The sequence below is a fragment of the Pelecanus crispus genome, chromosome 1 (genome assembly GCF_030463565.1).
Source record: "Pelecanus crispus isolate bPelCri1 chromosome 1, bPelCri1.pri, whole genome shotgun sequence".
NCBI classification, from domain to species: domain Eukaryota; kingdom Metazoa; phylum Chordata; class Aves; order Pelecaniformes; family Pelecanidae; genus Pelecanus; species Pelecanus crispus.
Genome location: NC_134643.1, coordinates 164,801 through 186,546, shown reverse-complemented (window position 1 = coordinate 186,546; position 21,746 = coordinate 164,801). Strand labels below are relative to the sequence as shown.

At 52.5% G+C, this 21,746-nt stretch overlaps 3 protein-coding genes across 4 annotated transcripts; 2 read left to right on the top strand and 1 right to left on the bottom strand.

Annotated features, from left to right (window-relative positions):
- Window positions 1-347: 347 nt before the first annotated feature.
- Window positions 348-4,421, top strand: ARSA (arylsulfatase A). Its single transcript, XM_075711052.1, has 8 exons — window positions 348-577; window positions 936-1,176; window positions 1,662-1,880; window positions 2,347-2,516; window positions 3,019-3,143; window positions 3,319-3,446; window positions 3,841-3,943; window positions 4,057-4,421. Exons 1-8 carry the CDS (start codon window positions 348-350, stop codon window positions 4,356-4,358), a joined length of 1,518 nt encoding a protein of 505 aa, XP_075567167.1. The 3' UTR covers window positions 4,359-4,421.
- Window positions 4,422-7,005: 2,584 nt separating this feature from the next.
- On the top strand, window positions 7,006-9,659 carry LOC104026490 (acrosin). The gene is made up of 4 exons (XM_075711063.1): window positions 7,006-7,467; window positions 7,806-8,071; window positions 8,349-8,494; window positions 8,975-9,659. Exons 1-4 carry the CDS (start codon window positions 7,289-7,291, stop codon window positions 9,320-9,322), a joined length of 939 nt encoding a protein of 312 aa, XP_075567178.1. The 5' UTR covers window positions 7,006-7,288; the 3' UTR covers window positions 9,323-9,659.
- A 1,093-nt stretch (window positions 9,660-10,752) lies between these two features.
- On the bottom strand, window positions 10,753-21,568 carry RABL2B (RAB, member of RAS oncogene family like 2B). Of its 2 annotated transcripts, XM_075719866.1 has the most exons (8): window positions 21,459-21,568; window positions 21,315-21,344; window positions 20,953-21,032; window positions 14,665-14,744; window positions 13,593-13,704; window positions 11,583-11,680; window positions 11,249-11,332; window positions 10,753-10,954 (listed from the first exon to the last, which is right to left on the bottom strand). In XM_075719866.1, exons 1-8 carry the CDS (start codon window positions 21,566-21,568, stop codon window positions 10,877-10,879), a joined length of 672 nt encoding a protein of 223 aa, XP_075575981.1. In that variant the 3' UTR covers window positions 10,753-10,876. The 2 variants fall into 2 exon arrangements, with proteins under 2 accessions (XP_075575981.1, XP_075575989.1); XM_075719874.1 differs by lacking the exons at window positions 20,953-21,032; window positions 21,315-21,344; window positions 21,459-21,568 and adding an exon at window positions 17,563-17,582.
- Between the last annotated feature and the right edge of the window lie 178 nt (window positions 21,569-21,746).

The window sequence follows — 21,746 nt, the reverse complement described above, 5'->3', positions numbered from 1 at the left end:
GTTAAGCTAACGGTTGGACTGGATGATCTTAAAGGTCTTTTCCAACCTAAACGGTTCTATGATTCTGTGACCGGGCGCGGGCCCTCTCAAGCGCTCCCGCCACGCACTACAATTCCCGGCGTGCCCCGCGGCGGCGCTGGGTCACGTGGCTGCTCGCGCGGGTCAGGCGGGCGGCGGCTCGGCGCAGCGTGGTTGGGCTGCGCAGGCCGGGAGCGGCCGGTCCTGTCCTGCGGAGGGGCCGCCGCCGCGCCGGGCCCGGACCGCACCGCACCGCGGGAGGGCGGTGCTGTACCCCGTGCGGAGCGTGCGCATCGGCGGGCCGCGGGGCCTCCCCGGGCGGCAGCGCCATGGGGCCGCGGGGCCGGGGCCTGCCGTGGGCCCTGGTGCTGCTGGGCTTGCGCGGGGCGGCCGGCGCCCCCCCCAGCTTCGTCCTGTTGCTGGCGGACGACTTGGGCTTCGGGGACCTGGGGAGCTATGGGCACCCTTCTTCTGCCACGCCCAACCTGGATCGGATGGCTTCCCGAGGGCTGCGGTTCACCAACTTCTACAGCAGCTCCCCAGTGTGCAGCCCGTCCCGGTACGTCCCCCGCTGCTCACGCCCTGCCGGCTGGCGTCTGCTGCGGGGCCCCGGGGTGGGGATGGAGGAAGCGTCGAGACAGGGCTTGTCACCCAGCTAGGGAGCTGCAGTGCTGGGAGGAACGGGTGGTTGATAAACCTGCCGTGTCCCGGGAGGTCCGAAGGTCTGGCTGCTCTATGAGGGGACCGATTGCATGTCCCAGCAGACAGGGGAGGTGACAGTGGCAGCCGTGAGACTGGGGAGCCAAGCTGCCAGGTCCCGAGGAACGGTGCACCCTCCGTGGAGGCTGAGCCCCACGACCTGTGCTGTGCCCAGTGTGATGCCTGTCTCCTCTCTCTCTTTCATCTCTCGTCTGTAGGGCAGCCCTGCTGACTGGCCGCTTCCAGATGCGCTCCGGGGTTTACCCCGGTGTGTTCAACCCAGACTCGCGGGGAGGCCTGCCGCTGTCTGAGGTCACCATTGCAGAGGTGCTGAAGGCTGAGGGCTATGCCACAGCCATGGTTGGCAAGTGGCACCTTGGCCTGGGGATTAATGGCTCCTTCCTGCCCATCCACCAGGGCTTTGACCATTTCCTGGGAGTGCCCTACTCCCATGACCAGGTGAGAGGCCTGACAAGCCCTGAAGGGTGTCCCCGGGGCTGGCTGGGGAAAGTGCCTGAAAGATGAAGCTTGCTTGGGAGCACATAGGCCAGGTTAGTGCTTACCTGGGCAGGTGGGTGTGGGTGGCTGCAGGCTGGGGAGATGGATGCTGTGGGGAAAGCCCATTTCTGAGATGCTCATATGATAGGGCAGTTTTGCAGAACGTGGGTGGCAGTTGCGCATGGGGACATACGCCCTTTGTCAAGGGAGGGAGGGTCAGGTCCTGGGCTACAAAAAAAATCTGAATTGCTGCCAGGACAGAATGATGTTGGGACAGCATGGTCCTTGGATAGTTCTAGGGTGGGCACAGACCCCTGGGCTTCTGGGATTGGCTGCCCAAAGGGTGCCTGTAGGACCTAGTGGTGGCCACTGTGAGATTCTTTGCTCCCCTTCCCTCACTGTCCTGCAACACAGGTAAAAGACAAAGTGTTATTTGTTCTTTCCAGGGCCCCTGCCAGAATCTCACCTGCTTCCCACCCGACATCAAGTGTTTTGGGACTTGTGACCAAGGCTTAGTGCCAGTCCCGCTGCTCTGGAACCAGAGCATCGTGCAGCAGCCGGTCTCCTTCCCTGATCTGGTGCCCCTCTACAACAAATTCTCCCGGGACTTCATCGCTGACTGTGCCAAACGAGGCCTCCCCTTCCTGCTCTACTATGCCTCCCATGTAGGAGATGGGGAGGGCTGCTCTGGGCCCAAGGGTGGGGAAGGGAGCCTTTGTCCTGTGGGGAGAGCAGGGAAGCATCTCAGCTCCTGCAGCCCCAGGACTGCTGAGCAGTCAATACCTGCCCCTGGATGATCTGGGGTGGCTGTTCCCATGCCCAGGTCTCGTGACAGCACCGTTCTGATAATGTTCTTGGGCTGCTTCTTTCTGGAGCCTTGCACGCTTCTCCGGGCCAGGAGTCCACCTGGGAAAACTTCCCACTCTGGGGCTCCACATGCTCTCCTGGGGCTCAGCTCCTTTATGCCATTTCTGAGATGTTTCTGAAGCTTGGGGAGAAGCCTCCTCTCATCTCATGGGTATTGTCACATATCTCTATGTCCTAGCTGGGGTGCTCACTGTCCCTGGGTGAACTGGGAACCAGATGCAGCTCTGGGAGTTTGCGTAGCAGTCTTCTCTGCCCTTTCTCCAGCATACACACTACCCTCAATTTGCAAGCCAGGACTATGCTGGGCAGTCACGGCGTGGGCCGTTTGGTGATGCACTCTTGGAGTTTGACGGCTCAGTGGGACAGCTGCTGCAGGCACTGCAGGAAAATGGTCTTGCAAACACGACCTTGGTGTTTTTCACCTCTGACAATGGGTGAGTGGGCTCAGCAGAGGGGACTTTATCACTGATAAGATTCTGCTGCCATGGTATGGGGGAACCGGAAGGAGGCATTGGTTGGCTGGGGTAAAAGGCACATGGTGTGGCATTGCCAGGTGAGACCCCAGTGACCTGAAGTGAGGCAAGAGATGGATGCTGCTCTCAGGAGGACCTAGTGCATGATCTGCTCCTTGTTCCTGTGACTCAGCTGTGCTTCTCCTCGTGGGCAGAAACCTCACTGGGTTTGGGCCAGGACTGTGCAGCAGCCCAAATATACCTCGATTCCCTGTGTGTGTGTGGCTTTGGTCTCTGGTGCCCTGCTTAGGTGTCTCGCACACCTTGGTTTCTTCACCTGCCCCTCCTGCCTCACAAGCCTGAGAAGCGTGGCAGCGTCACTTGCTGGCACCATGTATCTCTTGTCATGGCTGTGTTGGCAGCATCAGGGAAGGCGTGGTGTGAACCTGTGAAACTGATGGTAGGTGGTTCTTCTCTCTCACAGCCCTTCCACCATGCGGATGGCACGTGGAGGCAGCTCTGGCCTTCTGAAGTGTGGGAAGGGCACAACATACGAAGGTGGCATGCGGGAACCGGCAGTGGCTTATTGGCCAGGCCATATCACTCCAGGTGAGACTTGGCACTGCTTGTGCCTTTTGTATGCTGATGCCAGCCAAGACAGGGTGTTATGGCAGCTGAGCTGCCCCAGGACAAGCAGAGGGTGGGAGAGAAGTGAGGATGGCAGGGATGGGAGTGGGATCAAGCGCTTGAACCTTTCCTTGTGCCTTGCTGTGGTGGGTGACAGGAGTGACGCATGAGCTGGCAAGCACTCTGGACATCCTGACAACCCTGACAACCCTGGCTGGAGCAGCTCTTCCCAAAGTTGCCCTGGATGGCTATGACCTGAGTCCGGTGCTGTTTGGGTCAGGGAAGGTGAGTCCTACGGGTTGGTTCAGCTGACATTGTGCATGAAGGCTGGGTGTGGGGCTGGAGCTACGTGCCAGCTTGGGGTCAGGGGAGATCCATGAGCTAGGACCTTCTATCTGGCCTGGGTCATGCCACGGAGTTCCTGGGCTTCCCCAGGCTGTTCAGCTCCAACACCTGCAACATGTTGCCAAGCCAAACCTCTGTGGCTGCAGTGGATGGACAGAGCCCCAGTAGTTTTCAGTAGGGTGCAAACAGGATGATGCTGCTCGTCAGCTTCCCCCCTCTCTGGCCATGTTCTGGCTGTAGTATCGGGGCTCCCTGGAGTCTGCCTGGTCAGGTTCCAGGCTCTTCTTCAGCCTCATGGCTGCACAGGTGAGCTTAGTTCTGCTGCTTCCCACAGAGTCCCCGTCAGACGATGTTCTTCTACCCGCCATCCCCTGATCCACTGCACGGCCCCTTTGCTGTCAGGCTTGGGAAGTACAAGGCCCATTACTTCACACAAGGTTAGTTCTGCCTCCTCTCCTTTGCGCAGGCAGCTTTGTGAAGTCCTGTATGGTTTTGCTGTCCAAAGCTCAAAGAGAAGAAACTGAGCTACACCTGGGGGTTTCTTTTGCAGGTTCCTTTCATAGTGATACGACCCCAGACCAGGCCTGCCACGGGCTGACCCCGCTGACCCCTCACGTGCCCCCGCTGCTCTTTGACCTGGAGTCAGACCCAGCTGAGAACTATGATCTGCTGCAGAGCAGTGCAGGTCCAGAGGTTCTACAAGTCCTGAAGGAGATCAAACTGCAGAAAGTTCTTTTTGAACAGCGCATGGGGTTTGGGGAAAGCCAGATCAGGAAGGGCAGGGATCCTGCCCTGCAGCCCTGCTGCATACCAAGCTGCACTCCTAAGCCTTCCTGCTGCCACTGCTCCTAGCCTCTTGCTACTCCATCCCCTTCAGTTGCTCCACACTGGAACCCTATCCCAAACCCACCAGACCCCCCCCACCCCCAGCTAACTGCCTTGGAGCTCCCCTGCAGCTTTGGCTCAGTGACACCTCTGACTAATGGAGTGCTGGGGTAGCAAACTGCGGGTCGGGGGGATTACCAACCCTGCTAGGAGTGCGGGTCAGTGGAGCCTGTGCTCTGTGTTGGATATTCAAGCTGAGGCCTCTTGACAGAAACCCTGATTTGTTCAGGGAGGGACCATGATATGGCATCATCTCCAGAGCCAGAACAGCTCCTTTCAAACCATCATCAAGATGTAGCAAAGGATAAACCCCAGTGTCCAGGGATCCTTACTCAGCTGGAGGCATGCTGTGCAGCCCTGGGTGGGAACAGAGCTGGGAGCTGCAGCATCATCACTTGCCAGGGGCCAAGAGTACAGCAAGAAGAGGATGGGATGGATGGTCCTGGCAGCCTCAGAGGTAGGACCTTGTACAGCTAGTGCAGAGGGGACATGCCTAGGTGGGAAGCAACTCAAAGCCCCTCCAAGTCCTTCATGACTCCAGGAGGTGGAGATGTGGCAGCGGTTGGCAGGCCTGGTCCTCTTGTAAGGTCTGTAGATGCGGGGGCTGATCAGGTGGGCTGCAACCGCGTGCCATCCACATGACTGAAAGGGTCTCTCTCCTCTTGCTCACAAGCTAGTCCAGCTTAAAGTTCACTCATGAATTGCACACGCGCACAGCAGTCCCACCAGGAGCTGGCCCTAGGCACTCGGTGTTTCCAACTGCTGGGTCCCTAGGACCTCTGTTCCCTTCTGCCACTGCTAGCAGCCAAGCCTCTGGACCCACCCCCCTCACCGGGTACACAGAGTGGGGCCACACAGGAAAGTATTTGGAATTGCTCTCAGAAAGAAGGTAGGATGGACTGTGGTGGTCATGGTGATCAGGTGCAGGGCTCAGTCAAACAAGCAAACCAACCAGCACTTTGCTTATGTGCGACTCACTCCTTTATCCCCCCTTCTCCCCATTTTCCATGCTTGTACCACCCCCTCACCTTCCTTGACTCCTCCCTTTCTCTGCCCTTGTTTCTGCCCAAACAAGGTACCTACCCCCAGTTATTTTTTCTCCCCTTACTCCAAGGTATCTGTGAAGTGTGGCCACCTCTCACATCAATCCTGCTTAACCACCTGCAAAATCTGGTGCTGGAATAGCAGAGTATCCACAGAAGACAAGCTGTCTTCTCTAAGTCTGCCTTCTGTCTGTTTTAAGCAGATATGGGGCACCACCTTCAGGTCCATTTTCAAAAACCAAAGCAGCCTTGAGTCCCATTTGTTTGGGGCCCAGTTCTGGTGCCTATGAAGTGACGCTGCACCTCAAGGGCCTTGGGAGCAGCTCTTCCACTTTCAGACAGTGCCTGATGCCCTTTCGTCCTAGGGACCAGGTTGCACACTCAGTTGTGTGCCTTAGGTCTATCCCCACAAGCCAGGGATGGCAGCAGGAAGCACATCTTGCATGAGCTTTGAGGCTGCCATTCTTCAAGCCACTGCTCTCCTGGACGGTAGCCTCCAGGGACCCAGCCCTGCTCAGCAGATGCAACGCACGTGCCTGGCTCCCACTTTTCTCCCATGACTGCCCTGCACTCCAGCACCTGAGCAAGGCTCCACCATACAGCTGTAGAAGGCAGACTGATGGGATGAGGCTGATGCAAGATTTACCAAAGCCATGGAGAAGAGCACATGGGGCCGAGAGCAGGAGCGTCCTTCTCTGTTTAGAGCTTAAAATTGCATGTGCTTGGCCACGCATACCAGGCATCACATCTGCCCTGGTCAGTTGGCCCAGAGCAACAGCATAACTCATAGCTGGCAAGGACATGAAGCCTGCCAGAGGGTGTTGCTGTGGCTGAGATAGCCAGTGTGGACTGTGCTGCATCTGTGTTTCACTGTGCTTTGCACAGGAAGGTTGACACACTGCTTGGGTATGCCTGGCTTATTTGGCTTGCACATCACTGCTTGCCTCCCACGGCTGTAATCAGATTGACGCTTCAACACCCAAACATGTCCATGCTGCCTGTCGTAGTTACGTTCTCTGGTGTATGTTTTTTGGGAAGGACCTGGTGGCAAACGGCTGAAGAGAGCAGGGTGGCAGTGAACTTCCCAAAGAGGCTATGGTGCCACACTTGCTTTTTCCTGCTTGCTGTTAGCAGGCAGTGCTTGGAGCCAGGCACTGCTGTCTGCTATGGGGCTGCACACCCCCATCCCGCAAGCCAAGCATTGAGCAGGGCACTGTTGGGGGTGTCCGATCCTAGCTTCTGCCTCCCCTCCTGCTCGGAACCTCCCATGTTGCCCCCCCACCAAGAGGCCGCTGTGCCCAGCACCCGGAACCAGCGACTCTGTGACATCAGCCCTGGGGCCGAGGGTGCTGCGGGCAACGTGAGCACTGTGGGCACTGTGTCAGCTGCTGTGCTGGTGGTGACAAGCCCGTGGTTCTTGTAGCTGCCACATGCTGCTGGCAGCAATGAATTTGCTCTGTGTCCTTTTCCTGTTGGCCGTGTGCCGGCCTGTGCGCAGCGCATTGGACACCTGTGGGTGAGTTGCCCGAGGCTCTGGGAGGGAGCTTGGGCAACCCTTACGGGGTTTACTGGAGAGTGCCCACTTGTCCCCCGTGGCCACGCCACAGCTTCCCACACCCCCTGTGGGAGCCTCAGTTCCTGGCCAGCACCCGGGCTGCTGGCACAACTCATCTACGGGGCTAAAGCAGAAACAGGGGCGGACAGACGCACACCCCACAGGGTTCCCTGGCCCTGCTGTCCATGCAACGCTTTGTGGGGAGGGCAGATGGCTGATGTTCAGCCTGAACAGCAGCAAGCCATTGAGCAGGACAGTAATGAGTTTCTGGTTACAGAGGGACCTGCGGGCTCCGGCCCATGGCTTCTTACTACGGCATGTCACGCGTCGTGGGGGGCACAGATGCCCAGCCGGGGGCCTGGCCCTGGATCGTCAGCATCCAGGATCCCTGGGAAACAGGCACGGGGCATATATGCGGAGGGTCCGTCATCAGCCCACAGTGGGTGCTCACAGCAGCCCACTGCTTCATCAAGGCCAGGTAAGGAGGACCAGGGAACAGGGATATCCCCACAGCACTGGCAGGTGCCCTGTTCGCAGCACTACGTGCTGCTCCCACCCCATTCCCTTGCAGTACGCCCGGTGCCTGGGCACTCCAGAGCCCAGCTGAGAGACTGCTCACGAGAAGGCTGGGCTCATGCCACTGCTTCCTAGCAGGCTCCAGCTCGACGTTCCTCGTGCCTAAGGCACACTAAGGCAGTCGCACCCTCCGTAGCGCTGCTTTCCTCTCTTCCCCGTGAAGCAGAAGGCAGGGAACTGCTGGGCTGCTGCAGCACATGGCTCCGCTCTCTCTGACCCCTCTCTCCATCTGCCTTCCAGGCACATCACCATGTGGCGCGTGGTGATCGGGGCCACCCAGTTGACTCAGCTGGGCCCTGAGGCCCAAGTGCGCAGTATCAAGCGGCTACTGGTTCACGAACACTACAGTAATATCTCCGAGAGGAACGACATCGCGTTGCTGGAATTGGACCAGCCTGTTGAGTGCAGCTCCTACGTACAGCTTGCCTGCGTGCCCGATGCCTCACTGAGAGTGTCAGAGCTGAGAACCTGCTATGTCAGTGGCTGGGGTTCCACAACTGCAAGATGTGAGTTCCCAAAAAGTACTTGTGTCCTGGGTGCAAGCTTGGCATGCTGGGGAGATGGGTTGGGCTTCCTGAGAGCAGAGGCGAAAGCCAGAGTCAGGCTGCAGAGACATATGCCTACAGAGAGATGGGGCTGAGCCGTTAGCCAAAGCAAGATGGAAGGGAAACACCGGGACATTGCCTTCAAGAGGCAAAGCCAAGCCCATGGGAAGGGGTCACCCAGACTAGGGGGGGAACTGGCAACAAGCTGCTGGGTGTTAATTCCTGTCTGTGCTCACAGCTGGAGGATCAACTGATGTCCTGCAGGAGGCCAAGGTCCACCTCATTGATGTCAACCTCTGCAACAGCAGCCAGTGGTATAGAGGGGCCATCCACACCCACAACCTGTGTGCCGGCTATCCGCAGGGCGGCATCGACACCTGCCAGGTAAGGGCATGCTACAAGTCAACCCCCAGCAGCACAGGCAGCCCTGTCACCACCACCCAAACATACCCCAGCGTGTGCTTTGCCTTGCAAGTTACCTTCCCACCGCTGGGTCCCCACCACTGTTGGGGCTCACCTCCCCTTCCCAGTCTGCAGGTCCTTGCCCAGTGCTCCCCTTGTCCCAGAGGCCTGGGACTCTTCCCAGAAAGCCCATCCAGTGCCCTTGGCAGCCCTTAGGGCCAGCTCCCAACCCTGGAACATCCGTCCTCCACACGTGCAGGATCACTGTGCAGAGACAAGAGAGCGCCCTACCTTACAGGCCCACGACCCCTCCCAGACAAGGTTCTGTAGGCTCCAGCACCTGAGCAGAGCCTTTCTGTGCAGCGAATACAGCTCTGGCAGGTGCTGTGAGAGAGCAGGAGCCAGCCCCAGTGCTGACGGTGGCCACCCAACACCACCTTAAGCCTCTCCCCTTCACTGCAGGGTGACAGTGGTGGTCCTCTTGTGTGCAAAGATAACAGTGCCGACTACTTCTGGCTTGTTGGAGTGACCAGCTGGGGGAAAGGCTGCGCGAGAGCAAAACAGCCGGGAGTCTACACCTCCACTCAGCACTTTTACAACTGGATCCTGGTCCAGATGGGACTGCGCCCAGCAGTAACAGCTACTCCAGCGCCACAGCCCGTCTTCACCTCAACCCCCTTTCAGAGGCCAAGGCCAATACCAACGCAATCGGGCAGGTTTCCACCCTGCCCGTTTCCACGCCAGAAGCTGGTGGAATTCTTTAATCTGCTGCAGGAGCTCCTGCAGGTCCTCAGGGGAAAAAAAGCTTGAGCAGCAGGATGAACAGCATCCAGTGCAGGCTGCAGTGTACCACGACCATCTCCTTCTGGGGCAATGCCTGCTGACCCCAAGGCAGCCTCAGCGTCAAAGGCCTGGCTCTGTCCTGCCCGCTCTCCTGTGAGTGCACACAAATACTCAAGTTGTCTTAGTTCTTGAAATAAAGTTACCAATTTTTCACAGCTAAGCATGCTTCAGTCCGATTCAGTCTCCTGTGCCAGGCAAGGACTTCCATGCCCGGCACCTGCAAAATGAGACTGCAGGCAGACAGTAGGGCCACAAAGTCACTCAGCTGGGCTGCAGATGTGTCTGGTCAGAGAGGAGGGTGAGTGTGCAGTGGAAGAAGGGAATATAGGTCATAGCAGGCTAGAGGTCTTGGGGACAGCATTTGGAAACACAAAGCGTCTTGGGCTGGCTACTGGTAGGATCCCTGTATGTGTGTACAACGCACCAGTGAACTTGAAACTGGACTCCCTTGTGTCCCAGGAGGCATGGATCTAGAAAGACCCAAGGTTTGCACCAATGACTGGGTAAGGAGCTTAACATCCAGCCACAGATATTACAGGGACGTAATTTCCATACTGTTATTTGAGGAATCTATGAACACACTGTGCTTATGAATCTAAGGAGTGAAGGTGTGTTTATGTTTCACTAGTAAACGTCCATTCCTGATCATCTGGAAAGGCAGATGAGGGCTGGACTGTGTTCCTGTTTATCTAAGTGGTGGTTCCATATACAGGGGTGCTGGTACAGGCATTGCTCTGTCTATGTCCATCTGTTTTGCTCTTCACATTGATTGTGTAAGTCTGTGTGTGGGTTTGTGTATCTGGCTGTTTGGAATGCACCGTAAGTCTCTTGATCACATGCATGGGAACAACAGCAGCCACATCCATCAGACTGGGATAGGACAAGCCTTCTGGGTGTGAGAGTCCACCTGATTCAGCTCTAGCGGACATGAAAGGAGAAATCCCCCGTGTTCAGAAGTCTGCTGGATCTGGCTGCTCTGTAACAGAATGAGGAAGGAAACCCAAAGAAACCCTGCAGCAGAGACCACCGGGGTGGACAGAGAGGCAGCACGGGCCAGGCTGCGAAAGCAATGGGGAGGGCCGGCAGCTGGACTTGCATGGTAGAGTAACCAGGTTGCCTTATAACAAAAGTGCAGGAAGGATGCAAGCTCAAAGCTTTATAAAAAAAATTTCTTTAGTGTTTGTTTTCTCCAGTAGGTACCATTAAAGCATCTGGGCAGGACCCTTCCCTGCAGGTCCAAGAGTGGCTTAGCTCTCCTGGCAAGCTTTGCCTTGAAGAAGCACGCAGGAACTAGCGACCACGTGGATGCTCTCGCCCTTTCCTTGACCGTGATGTGCAGTGGGCTGGGGCTGAGTCAAGGATGATCATGCCCAGACAGTCTCCCACAAGAAGGGAGAGGCCCAGCTGCCCATCACCAGAGCTCTCAGGGCATGAGAAAAATTACTTTCTTCTGTGAAGGCCAACTCTAGCTAGCCCCAGAAATCTAGAGCAAAGGGAAAAAACAGACTCAGGATCCAGGGCTTAGGCAGAGGGGGGCTTCTCTTCAGGGCAGCTCTCCTCTTGATCCGACAAATTCTCACTCTTCTGCAGGTCAAAGCTCTGGAAAGGAGCAGGACAAGTAACTGCTGAGAAGCGTGAGAGCAACAGCTACACTCTGCCGTGGTTCTTTCAAATTTGGTCTAGGGCAGCGTGGGCTCTTCACAGGGTTACCACCTCACCCCTTCCAACCTAGACACGAGCAGCACACAAACCCCATGGTGTCACCAGCATAAGGCAAATATTTCCATGCCTGCAAAGTTTCACCCTTTGCCACAGGTTCTGCTTTCCCTGAGGGAAAAAATAGCAGAGCTGCTCATCACTTAGGAGGAGTGCAGTAAGTAGAGCCTTCCTTACCTCCAGTTCTCGCAGGACCTCGTCCATGAAATCTTGTGAATTCTCTTTGTAAGCAACTGCCATTTTGATAGCATCATTGAAGAGCTGATGAGAAGGACAATGCTTGTCACGCAATGTAAGGGGCACTGGGTTTCTGTAACATATGGAAACTGCTCCCACACCCCAAGGAAAAAAAACAACAAACCCCTCTGATACTACCTATAGCTACCAGGACTTCACAAGTAGCCCAACAGATGTCCTAGCCCATTTTCTGCTCCTTGTGCCTACAGCAGTCTCCATGTCCTTGGACTGTATAGGGGTCTCATGGATGCTGAGCCAAATAGCTATGTTTTACCTTCACTACATTGGTGCCATCTGCAGCAGACACAAAGTAAAAGGGCAAACCGAACTTCCGGGCAAAGTTGAAGCTTTTCTGGGTCACCTTCATATCCACTGGGGGCAAAAGAAGAAGCGGTCAGTAGGACAGCACTGTAGGCAGAATGCCGACACATGCAGGAGTGGTGGAACAGATGGAGACGAGAGCCCAATTTAGCTGTCAAGGCCTCCTCACTGGAGTACAAGGCTAGCAGAGTCCTCCCCAGAAGCTATAGGGTTTTAAAAGCAACAGCATCAGCAAACCGTTGACAAGAAGACACAAAACGAAAAGCGTTCTTGTTGCTTTGTCCATGGTGCTTGACTAAATTATAGATGGATTCTGATGTGCTCTAAATGAATAATGCTTTGCAGCTTAGAACATATCAGTTCACTTGCTGTGCGGCAACGATAGTATTTTCCAGGCACATCCCTACGATTTTTGCTGTGTGTCCACATGACCTGGACACAGTTGCCAGTACAGTCATGCCTCTCCCTCCACTTGGCCTTTTTAACCAGAACTCCCCACGGCCCTTATGCCATGTTACCTATATTGCTGTGAGTCAAGTGTATAAATGAATCAACTGTTATATATGTTTACTTAACAGGCAGTTAGGTCCAACTACCCCAACCTCAGTAGGCCGGAGGCTTTAGCTTAGCTTTGGAACAAATCTCCTGCATGTTTACAGGACATGCTGACACAGCAGTAACAGCTCAAAGTTTTGGTAGATAGGCAACCTGTATGCCAGCACAGGAGGATGACTCCAGATGATCTGCCTTTGCTCATAGAAGCGACAGCTGAAGTCATTCAGACTCCAAATGCTTGCCAGTGAGCGCTGCCCAGGCAGCTGCTCCCTACCTCTTTGTAGGATGCTGGATCAACTGTTCTGCAGACTGGGCCTGTGTTAAGAGCTCTGGGTCAATCATTTCCTAGTCCGGGTGGAATACAGCAAACGAAGGCAAGGCCCAGGACTCCCTTGGAGCAGTGTCCGCTCACACATAGAACACTAAGAGCAGGATTGATCTAGACAGAGGTTCTGTCTACAGTAGGGATGTCAACACCAAGTCCATTTGCCTCGGACTTCCTGTACAGTCCGTGCAATCAGTGGATTCCAGGCGAGCTTGACACATCCTGTAGGAGAGGCTTCTATTAGGTAAGATCAATCATGCCCTAAAACACACCACCGAACCCAATGAACTTCTGTAGGACTACAGTGGGAGCCCAGACACCTTATTCAGGTGCAGACTCCTATTCATAGCTGCAATGACTTCTACCATGAATGTCAGCAAGGAAGCGCATGCCTGACACTGTACTTGATAGAGAATAGCAGGAGACTGAGGTCCTAAGGGTATGTGTTCTCTCGTTGATGCTGAGCAGAAAGCTGATGTGTTACGCGCTCTCACAGGATGCGGGAGACAGATCACAACCCAAATGATAGCAATAATGAATGCCTAGCTGGTGCTCCTAAGAGGAGGGAATCATCCAATCATCTGTAGAGGAAGGTGAACAATTTTGCCAGCAGGTATATTTAGACACTTTAGCACAGAGGAGCCCCACGGAAACCTGCAGGCTGAATTAGCAAGACAAAGGCAGTTACTGACTGGATCAGGGGAAGCCACATAATTGGTTTTGCTATTTTTCCAGCAAGACATCCTGCAATTTTTGACTAGGTACTGCTCCAATCAGCTTTTGGGTTCTTGCTGGACAAAATGGGCAGCGCAGTAAGGACGGCATTGGAAGGACGCCACTTGAATACACTTTAAATGGATCAAATTTGTATTTTTAATTGCTAGTAAAACAAGGACAAGAGCCTGTAAGACAGCATGTAAGGTCAGTAGAGGACCCAGCTATTTGTTTGATAAAATACAGCCCTGAGGGACTAATGCTCAAGAGCTCATCTGGACCAAACAGATGAATGGCATTCTTTCTCAGCCAGGTCAGAAGAGAATCACATCACAATCCTGAGAGGTTGAAAGAAGAAGATATACTCACCATCAATTTTGTTGGCCACCACAATGCAAGGAATCTCTGGGCGGAATTCTCTCAGCTCCTTGTACCAGCTGTTTAAGTTCTTGTAGGTGACTTTCCGCTGCACATCAAACACCTTCCAAAAAAGAACCAGCTAGTGTGGGGCCAACAGCAGGACAGCTCCTGATCAACCCACGGCACCAAACACAAGTACAGAATCCAGAATTTTCCCAGGGGGACATCAACAGAGGAAACTGGCCTTTGTTAGAAAGGATGAAAGAGAAAAGGGACAATATCCAGCAAGCCTTGAAACATGCAGCCAGCCCATTTCTTTGCGTGATGCACGATGCCTCATTTTCCTTTACTTTCTTATTTTCTACTATGACAAGCACTCTATCACCCAGGATGGTGAACAAGCACTGGGAAAGATCTGCTCTGCTAAGGAGAGTCAGATGTGAGGCTTCTCTATTTTAACAATTAAAATATCAATGAAGTTGACTGATGCTCACAAGTGATGAGAAGCAGTGGAAAGTTAGAGCAACGGTACAAACCAAGAGACCTAAGTGGGTTAGGCGTCAGGAAACAAGACTGATTTGAGCTAATAAATGGGAAGCACAAAGTATAGGAAAATAGAAAGGGCAGAAGACCAGAGAAGAATGTCTTACGTAGTACCCCTGCAGAACATGTCAGAACAGCTTGGTACTACATAATGCAATAGTCACATCAGAGAACAAGAAAGGAATGCCCTCTCCCTTGCATCACCTCTGACAGGACTGCTTCTAAGTAAGTACATTCAGTTGTACGTACCACCTTACTGGAAACACAGGGCCAAAAGTAAGGAAATTTAGAAGACAGCAAAGCCGGGAATATAGCAAGAGTACTATCAGGAAAGACAGAAGAGAGCTAAACATACCCAACTACACTAGTTTTATCAGGTGAGAGAAGAAAGAACAAGATAGAAAAGGTTTTTAAAGCACTGGAAGAGACAGGAAATACAAGGCAGCGTAATCATAAAACATAACACACAGACCAAGTGTCAACTGGGATGGCTTTTAGTCAAAATTCCATCAGTTCACAGCTGAGACGCTACCCTTACCATGATACAAGCATGAGCCTGATGGTAATAGGATGCATGCATGCTCTGGAACCTCTCCTGTCCAGCTGTGTCCCAGAAGTCTGTAAGACACAAAACCCAAGCTTAGAACGACACAACTTTCCAAGTTCTGTTTCCCTCACAACTTAAACCCAGGACGCAAAGCCCAGTCCATCTACTCAGGGTCACAAATTAGGTTTCACCTCACTAATTGGAAATGTTTCAGGGCTAAGAGATTATGCAAAACTAGGACCTTTTCTTAGCTAGGCTTAGCTAGGAGTTGTGCTGGCACTGAACATTGCTATAAACATATTAGTGAAAGAGAAGTCATCAGGAGACATAACTTACAAAGGACAGTAAGAGAAAGGTAGTCAAAAGTGCAAAGAGCGATAACAATGTACAGTATTTTGTCACTAGGGATAACAACAGGAAACAAAATCTAAACATCTTGAAACAGCTTGATTTCTGACACAGAGGTAAATAGCCAGGTGCCTGCCATAGGAAATGTTCCATCTCCTTTCACAGACAGTCTAACTCTGCTCTTTCCAGGGCATGACTCATTCTAAAATTGTAAAAGGTAAGTAAGTTAGCCTGAGACAGACAGATGCCAATTCATTAAGTACCTTGTAGACTAGGTATCATGAAGCATACCTGAATGGTCATCAACATTTTTCTGTTTGTGCATCTCAAGTAGAGATCTCCCCCTGTCCTCTTACTGGATTTATAGGTTAATATTTGTGTCTTATTTGTTGTATAAATTTACACAGGTTCAACTAAGAACCACCAGATGTAGTTACACTTCTGTCAGCTAGACTGAAGCGTGCCGCTCCACCTAAAGCCGAAGAAGCTGCTTTCCTTAGTGTTTACTTTGCTTTGAAATTCGTCTCTGACTGGATACTGTATCAGACTTGCAGGACGGTGACTTCTCAAACTGCCCAAAATATAGACAAGTACTCATCAGACCACATTTGCACTCATTTCGGGTACTTTTGCTTAGCTTCTAAAATTGCCCGATCCTTTCAATGTGCCATTTCAGAATCCTCACTTAGAAGGAAAAAAGAGGTGCCAGTGACCACGACCCACTGAATGTCCCTAAATTAACTTCCCAAACAACGCAGCAGCTGTCATGAGAGAACTTGCCATGGCTTATGAAAAACACTGCTGCTTTTATTACTAAATCTTCCAGATCTTGCCTGTCATACCCCATGTCACTCCAGAACATAGGCATTTATCAACCTTAAAATCCTTGGGAAAAATAAGATTCACAGAGGAAAGAAATACACCACATTTTAATGCAATCTTAACTCTACCACACGGAATTTGGCGATGGCCACTAAGAATAGCTCAGCAGAGTAAAAATTAAACTAGCAAGGGAAGTGGTAATTCTGCACAATTTAAAGTCTTCAGATCAAACTACCTGCCTTTATAAATCACACTTCATGACAGGTCTTCTCCGCAAGGTAGCTTGGATGATCAGCGTTATGTTCATAAAAGGTGAAGACAGAAGACACTGTGAACTCTTGTATAACACAGGCCAGATGAATTACTTAAACTAGAGCAAGTTACTTCCTAAAGTACTAAATCCATGTTCAAAAGAAGTCTCTGACATATGAATCCATACTTCCACAAGTTGCCTTCATAGTAATTTCACTTACTGGTTAAAAAAATAAGAACACCGTATCATTTATTTGAGTCTACCTAACATCAGCTAGAGTCTGTATAATATTTCTTGCTACGCTGAAGCCTCCTTCTGTACCAAGTTCCTGTTTGCTGATGTTTTACCTTCTCCCTGCGAAGTTAGCCAGACTGAGTCTCTCATCATTAGGCCCCTTTTTACCATTTTTCAGTTGTTCTCATGGCTTTTCTCTGAAACCTTGTATTCGGTTTAAGTGGCAAGGTTTTTGCAAAGGGGGGTCAGGGAGGACTGCAGGGGTGGCTTCTGCGAGAAGACACCAGAAGCTGACCCCGTGTCAGACAGAGCCAGTTTCAGTCAGCTCAAAGACAGACCCACCTCTGGCCAAATCACACCCAATCAGTGACATTGGTGATAACATATTTAAGAAGGGGTAAAAAACGCTGCGCAGGAGCAGCTGTAGGGATGAGAATGAGAAAATGTGAGAGAAACACCTCTGCAGACACCAAGGTCAGTGAAGGAGGGGGAGAAAGTGCCCCAGGAGCCGGAGCAGAGATTCCCCTGCAGCCCGTGGTGAAGACCATGGTGGCGCAAGTGGTCCCCCTGTGTCTGTGTGTCCTCCACCCGGAGGACCATGGTGGAGCCAATGTCCACGCTGCAGCCTGTGGAAGACCGCACACCACAGCAGGTGGGTGTGCCCTGAAGGAAGCTGCAGCCCATGGAGACCCCATGCTGGAGCACGCTCCTGGTAAGAACTGTGGCCTGTGGAGAGTAGCCCACACAGGAGCAGGTTCTCTGGCAGGACCTGTGGCCCATGGGAGACCCATGCTTGAGAAGTCTGTTTCTGAAGGACTGTACCCCATGGAAAGGACCCATGCTGTAGCAGTTCTTGAAGAACTGCAGCCCATGGGAAGGACCCAAGCTGGAGAAGTTTGTGAAGGACTGTATCCCATGGGAGGGACCCCACACTGGAGCAGGGGAAGAGTGTGAGGAGGAAGGAGCAGCAGAGGCAAAGTGTTATGAACTGAGTGTAATCCCCATTCCCTATTCCCCTGCACCGCTTGGGGGGAGGAGGAGGTAGAAGATTTAGGACTGAAGTTGAACCTGGGAATAAAGGAGGGATGATGGAGGGAAGGTGTTTTTAGTTTTGTTTTACTTCTCACTATCCTACTCTGCTACAATTAATTGACAATAAATTAAATTAATCTTCCCAAGTCAAGTCTGTTTTGCCCATGATGGTAACCAGTAAGTAACCTCCCTGTCCTTACCTCAACCCATGAGCTTTTTCATCATATTTTCTCCCGCTGTCCTGTTGAGAAGAGGGAGTGATAGAGTGGTTTGGTGGGCACTTGGTAGTCAGCCAAGGTCAACCCACCACAAACCTCCACCACTTTTCAATGCTTTTACTGAATCACAGAAATAAGAATCAGACACAGTCTTGTTGTAGTGGTTTCAAAAAGGAGTCTTAGTGCAATGTTTCAAATTTGGGATAGCTATAAAATCTCTGAAATGAATATTCTGGTTTTATATCCAAAGATCACCTTAGCTGTTTGGAATACAGCCCTCTTTTGAAGATCATACTCAGCTAAGCACTGTTTATCATCTTTCTTGCCTCCCAGGATGGTTTCTAATTCTCCCTGTGAACTTATATGGAACCATATTCTAAACCATCCCAGTTTACCTGCGTTAGTTTATTACTGAAACCATTGTTACTAAGCAGGTTAGAAACAATGCAACCGGCAAAACAGGTGGGTGATGCTTCACTATATTACAGATACTAGTTGTTTAAGAATTGCAGCATTTCCTCACTCAAAGTGATGATGTACACTGATAAGACTCCTACGAAGAACCATCTCTATCTTTGTAAAATGTATTTCAAACATGAACCAACCGAACAGAATTCAGAACCATAAAGAATGACAAAAGATGTAGGAAACATGCCCTATGAGAAAAGGCAGAATAAAGTGAGGTTGTTTACCCTACAAGAGAGAAGAAATAGATTCACAGAATCACAGAATGGTTTGGGTTGGAAGGGACATTTAAAGATGTAGTCCACCCCCCTACCATGGGCAGGGACATCTTTCACTAGATCACATTGCTCAAAGCCCCATCCAACCTGACCTTGAACACTTCCAGGGATGAGGCATCCACAACTTCTTTGGGCAACTTGTTCCAGTGGTTCCTGAGTGTCACTACCCTCAGTGTAAAACATTTCTTCCTTATGTCCAGTCTAAACCCACCCTCTTCCAGTTTAAAACCATTGCCCCTTCTCCTGTCACTACAGCACCTAGTAGAAAGTCTTTCTCCGTCTTTCTTACAAGCTCCCTTTATATATTGAAAAGCTGCAATAAGACCTCCCCAGAGCCTTCTCTTCTCCAGGCTGAACAAACCCAACTCTCACAGCCTCTCTCCATAGCAGAGTGTTCCAGCCCTCTGATAATTTTCGTGAACCCACTAACAGGTCTATGTCTTTCTTGTAGTGGGGATCCCAGAGCCAGATGCAATACTCCAGGTGGGATCTTGAGCAGAGCAGAGGGGGAGAATTGCCTCCCTCAACCTGCTGGCCGTGCTTCTTTTTACACAGCTCAGGATCAATTGGCTTTCTGGGCTGCAAGCGCACATTGCCAGTTCATGTCCAGTTTTTCATTCACCAACAAAGGGGAAAGGTACAGTGTTCAAACATGTAGAAAGCTGGTGCAAACAGGAAGGGGAGAAAAACTTGTTCAGTGTTGAGGAAACACAGGAAATAACCGGTTTACCTTGAATAAAGATTTGCATTAAGTATCAAGACAGACAGACTTTCCAGCAGTAAGAACCCTGACATGTTGGAATAGATGGCCTAAGCAGTCTCTGTCATTGGAAGTCTTTAAATAGATAAAATATATATCAGTGAAGACTATCATTAAGTACAGAGTTTCTCCTGTGCAGAGGTGTGCAAGATGACATCTCACAGCCTCTTCCAGAGTTGCAATACTCTGAAAACACAGAAATTGTAGCGATACAGGCAGCAGTACAGAATATAAGTGAACACTGGTGGTACACAGGGGAAAAGGACTGCGACTTTCATGGACAGCTAGCTTAACTTAATGTTAAAATTTAAATCTTAGTTAACTTAGTTCCATTATGACACTGCATCCTTAGCAACAAGCACTTTGACTAACAGTGACTAACATAGCTAAATCAGGATTCTTGCAGCACTTACTTTGACAGCTATTCAATTCCTTGAAAAAACCAAAGATAATCTTTGACTTAGATATCCCCTTGCCTGGAAGTCAAATGTAAAAGATTACTGGCATAGCTGAAGAGCCTAATAACTGAACAGTGATCTGGCCTGGTAGATGAGGGGAGAGTAGTGGCTATTGTCTACCTAGACTTCAGTAAGGCTTTTGGCACTGTCTCCCATAAAAGCCTCACAGAGAAGCTGTTGATGTATGGGCTGGATGAGCAGACAGCGAGGTGGATTGAAAACTGGCTGAATGGCCAGCCAAGAGGGTGGTGACCAGCGGCATGAAGTCTAGTTGGAGGCCAGTAACTTAGCAGTGTACCCCAGAGGTCAATAATGGGTCCAATCCTGTTCAACATCTTCATGAATGATCTGGATGGTGGGGAAGATTGCACCCTCAGCAAGCTTGCAGATGACACAAAACTGGGAGAAGTTCCTGACACACCAGAGGGTTGTGCTGTCATCCAGAGGGACCTGGACAGGTTGGAGAAATGGGCTGACAGGAACCTCATGAAGTTCAACAAGGAGAAGCGCAAAGTTCTCCACCTGGGGAGGAACAACCCCATTATACCTGTTTATGCTGGGGACCACACAGCTGGAAAGGCCCTGGGGGTCCTGGCTGACACCAAGCTGACTGGGAGCCAGCAGTGTGCTGGCTAATGGTATCCTGGGCTGCATTAAGGCAAAGTATGCCTTCGCCTCTACTCAGCACTGGTGAGGCCACACCTGGAATGCTGTGTCCAGTTCTGGGCTCCTGAGTACAGGAGAGGCATGGACATACTGGAGAGAGTCCAACGAAGAGCCATGAAGATGATTAAGGGACACAAGCATCTCTCCTGTGAGGAAAGGCTGAGAGGGCTGGGACTCTTTAGCCTAGCGAAGCGAAGGCTCGGGGTGGAATCTCATCAATGAGTATAAATACCTGAAGGAAGAGTGAAAAGGAGATGGAGCCAGGCTCTTTCCAGTGGTGCCCAGTGTCAGGACTAGAGGCAACGGGCACAAACTGAAACACAGGAGGTTCCCTCTGAACATCAGGAAACACTTTTTCCACTGCGAGGGTGACTGACCACTGGCACAGGCTGCCCAGAGAAGTTGTGGTCTCCCTCCTTGGAGATACTGAAAAGCCATCTATCTGCACATGGTCTTGGGCAACTGCCTCTAGGTGGCCCTCCTTGAACAGGGGGTTGGACAGGAGAGGTCCCTTCCAATCTCAACCGTTCTCTGATTCTGTGATCCTTTCATTCCCTCATTTCCCTCCCTACGAACCACTATTTGGCATCCCCTTGCCCACCACAAGGAACTCCCTGCCATGTTTTTGGGTCCATATACTGCTGCATATGCCAACAGCACTGTCACTGTTTCCCTCTCTGCACATAGCCAGCATCACCCTGTCCCCGAGGCCCATGGAACACCTAGCAGGGCACTCCCCACTTACCCACGAGGACTGTCTGTCCGTCCACCCGAGCACGGTGCTTGTAGAGCGTCAGGGCAAAGGTGGAGAGCTGCTGGGGGCGGCTGCGCCCGTGTTAAGGAGCCGAAGGAGGAGCACGTTCCCCCACTCCGCAGCGACCGCCGGCACCGGGCCGGCACACGCTCTCCCGCCCGGGCTGGCCGCAGTTCCCCGGGCCGGGCCTCCCGCCGCCCGCTCGCTTCGGCCGCGCCTCCCGCCGCGCTCTGCCGGGCCAGGCCGGGCCGGGCCGGGCCGCCACCTGCGCAGGGGCGCGGGGTTGGTCAGGGCGCAGGCCCGGGAATACGGACGCGAACTAAGGGGGCATGGGCGGCACACCACAAGGATACAAGCCGTCGAGCAGGAACCTCTCCAGCAGCCTGCGGAAAGAGCACGGCACAGCCGTTAGGCCGCGGGACCGAGCCGCCCCGCCCCGCCCCGCCCCTCCCCGCGAGGAACCGGCCGGGCGGCAGCGTGCCCGCACGGCCACGCACTTGGACTTGCCCACGGCGCTGTCGCCCAGGCAGATGATCTTCACGGTCTCCTCAGCGCCGGCCACGGCCTCATCCCCGGCCTGCTCCGCTGCCGCCGCCGCATCCGCCATGGCACCACCTCCGCGTCCCCGCTGCTACGCGACACGGCGGGCCCCGCCTCAGGCCCCGCCTCGCCTCAGGCTCCGCCCCGCCTCATGCCCCGCCTCACCTCAGGCCCCGCCTCAAGCCCCGCCTTAAGCCCCGCCTCGCCTCAGGCTCCGCCCCCCTCAGACCCCGCCTCACCTCAGG

Coding starts and splice junctions, on each gene's coding strand:
- ARSA (XM_075711052.1), top strand. CDS start 348: ATGGGGCCGCGGGGCCGGGGCCTGCCGTGGGCCCTGGTGCTGCTGGGC. Junction 2,517..3,018: donor TTTTTCACCTCTGACAATGG/GTGAGTGGGCTC, acceptor TCTCTCTCACAG/CCCTTCCACCATGCGGATGG. Junction 3,944..4,056: donor GGCCCATTACTTCACACAAG/GTTAGTTCTGCC, acceptor TTTCTTTTGCAG/GTTCCTTTCATAGTGATACG.
- LOC104026490 (XM_075711063.1), top strand. CDS start 7,289: ATGGCTTCTTACTACGGCATGTCACGCGTCGTGGGGGGCACAGATGCC. Junction 7,468..7,805: donor CACTGCTTCATCAAGGCCAG/GTAAGGAGGACC, acceptor TCTGCCTTCCAG/GCACATCACCATGTGGCGCG. Junction 8,072..8,348: donor GGGTTCCACAACTGCAAGAT/GTGAGTTCCCAA, acceptor CTGTGCTCACAG/CTGGAGGATCAACTGATGTC.
- RABL2B (XM_075719866.1), bottom strand. CDS start 21,568: ATGGCGGATGCGGCGGCGGCAGCGGAGCAGGCCGGGGATGAGGCCGTG. Junction 13,705..14,664: donor AGGCTCATGCTTGTATCATG/GTAAGGGTAGCG, acceptor CTTTTTTGGAAG/GTGTTTGATGTGCAGCGGAA. Junction 11,681..13,592: donor GGTGGCCAACAAAATTGATG/GTGAGTATATCT, acceptor TTTTGCCCCCAG/TGGATATGAAGGTGACCCAG.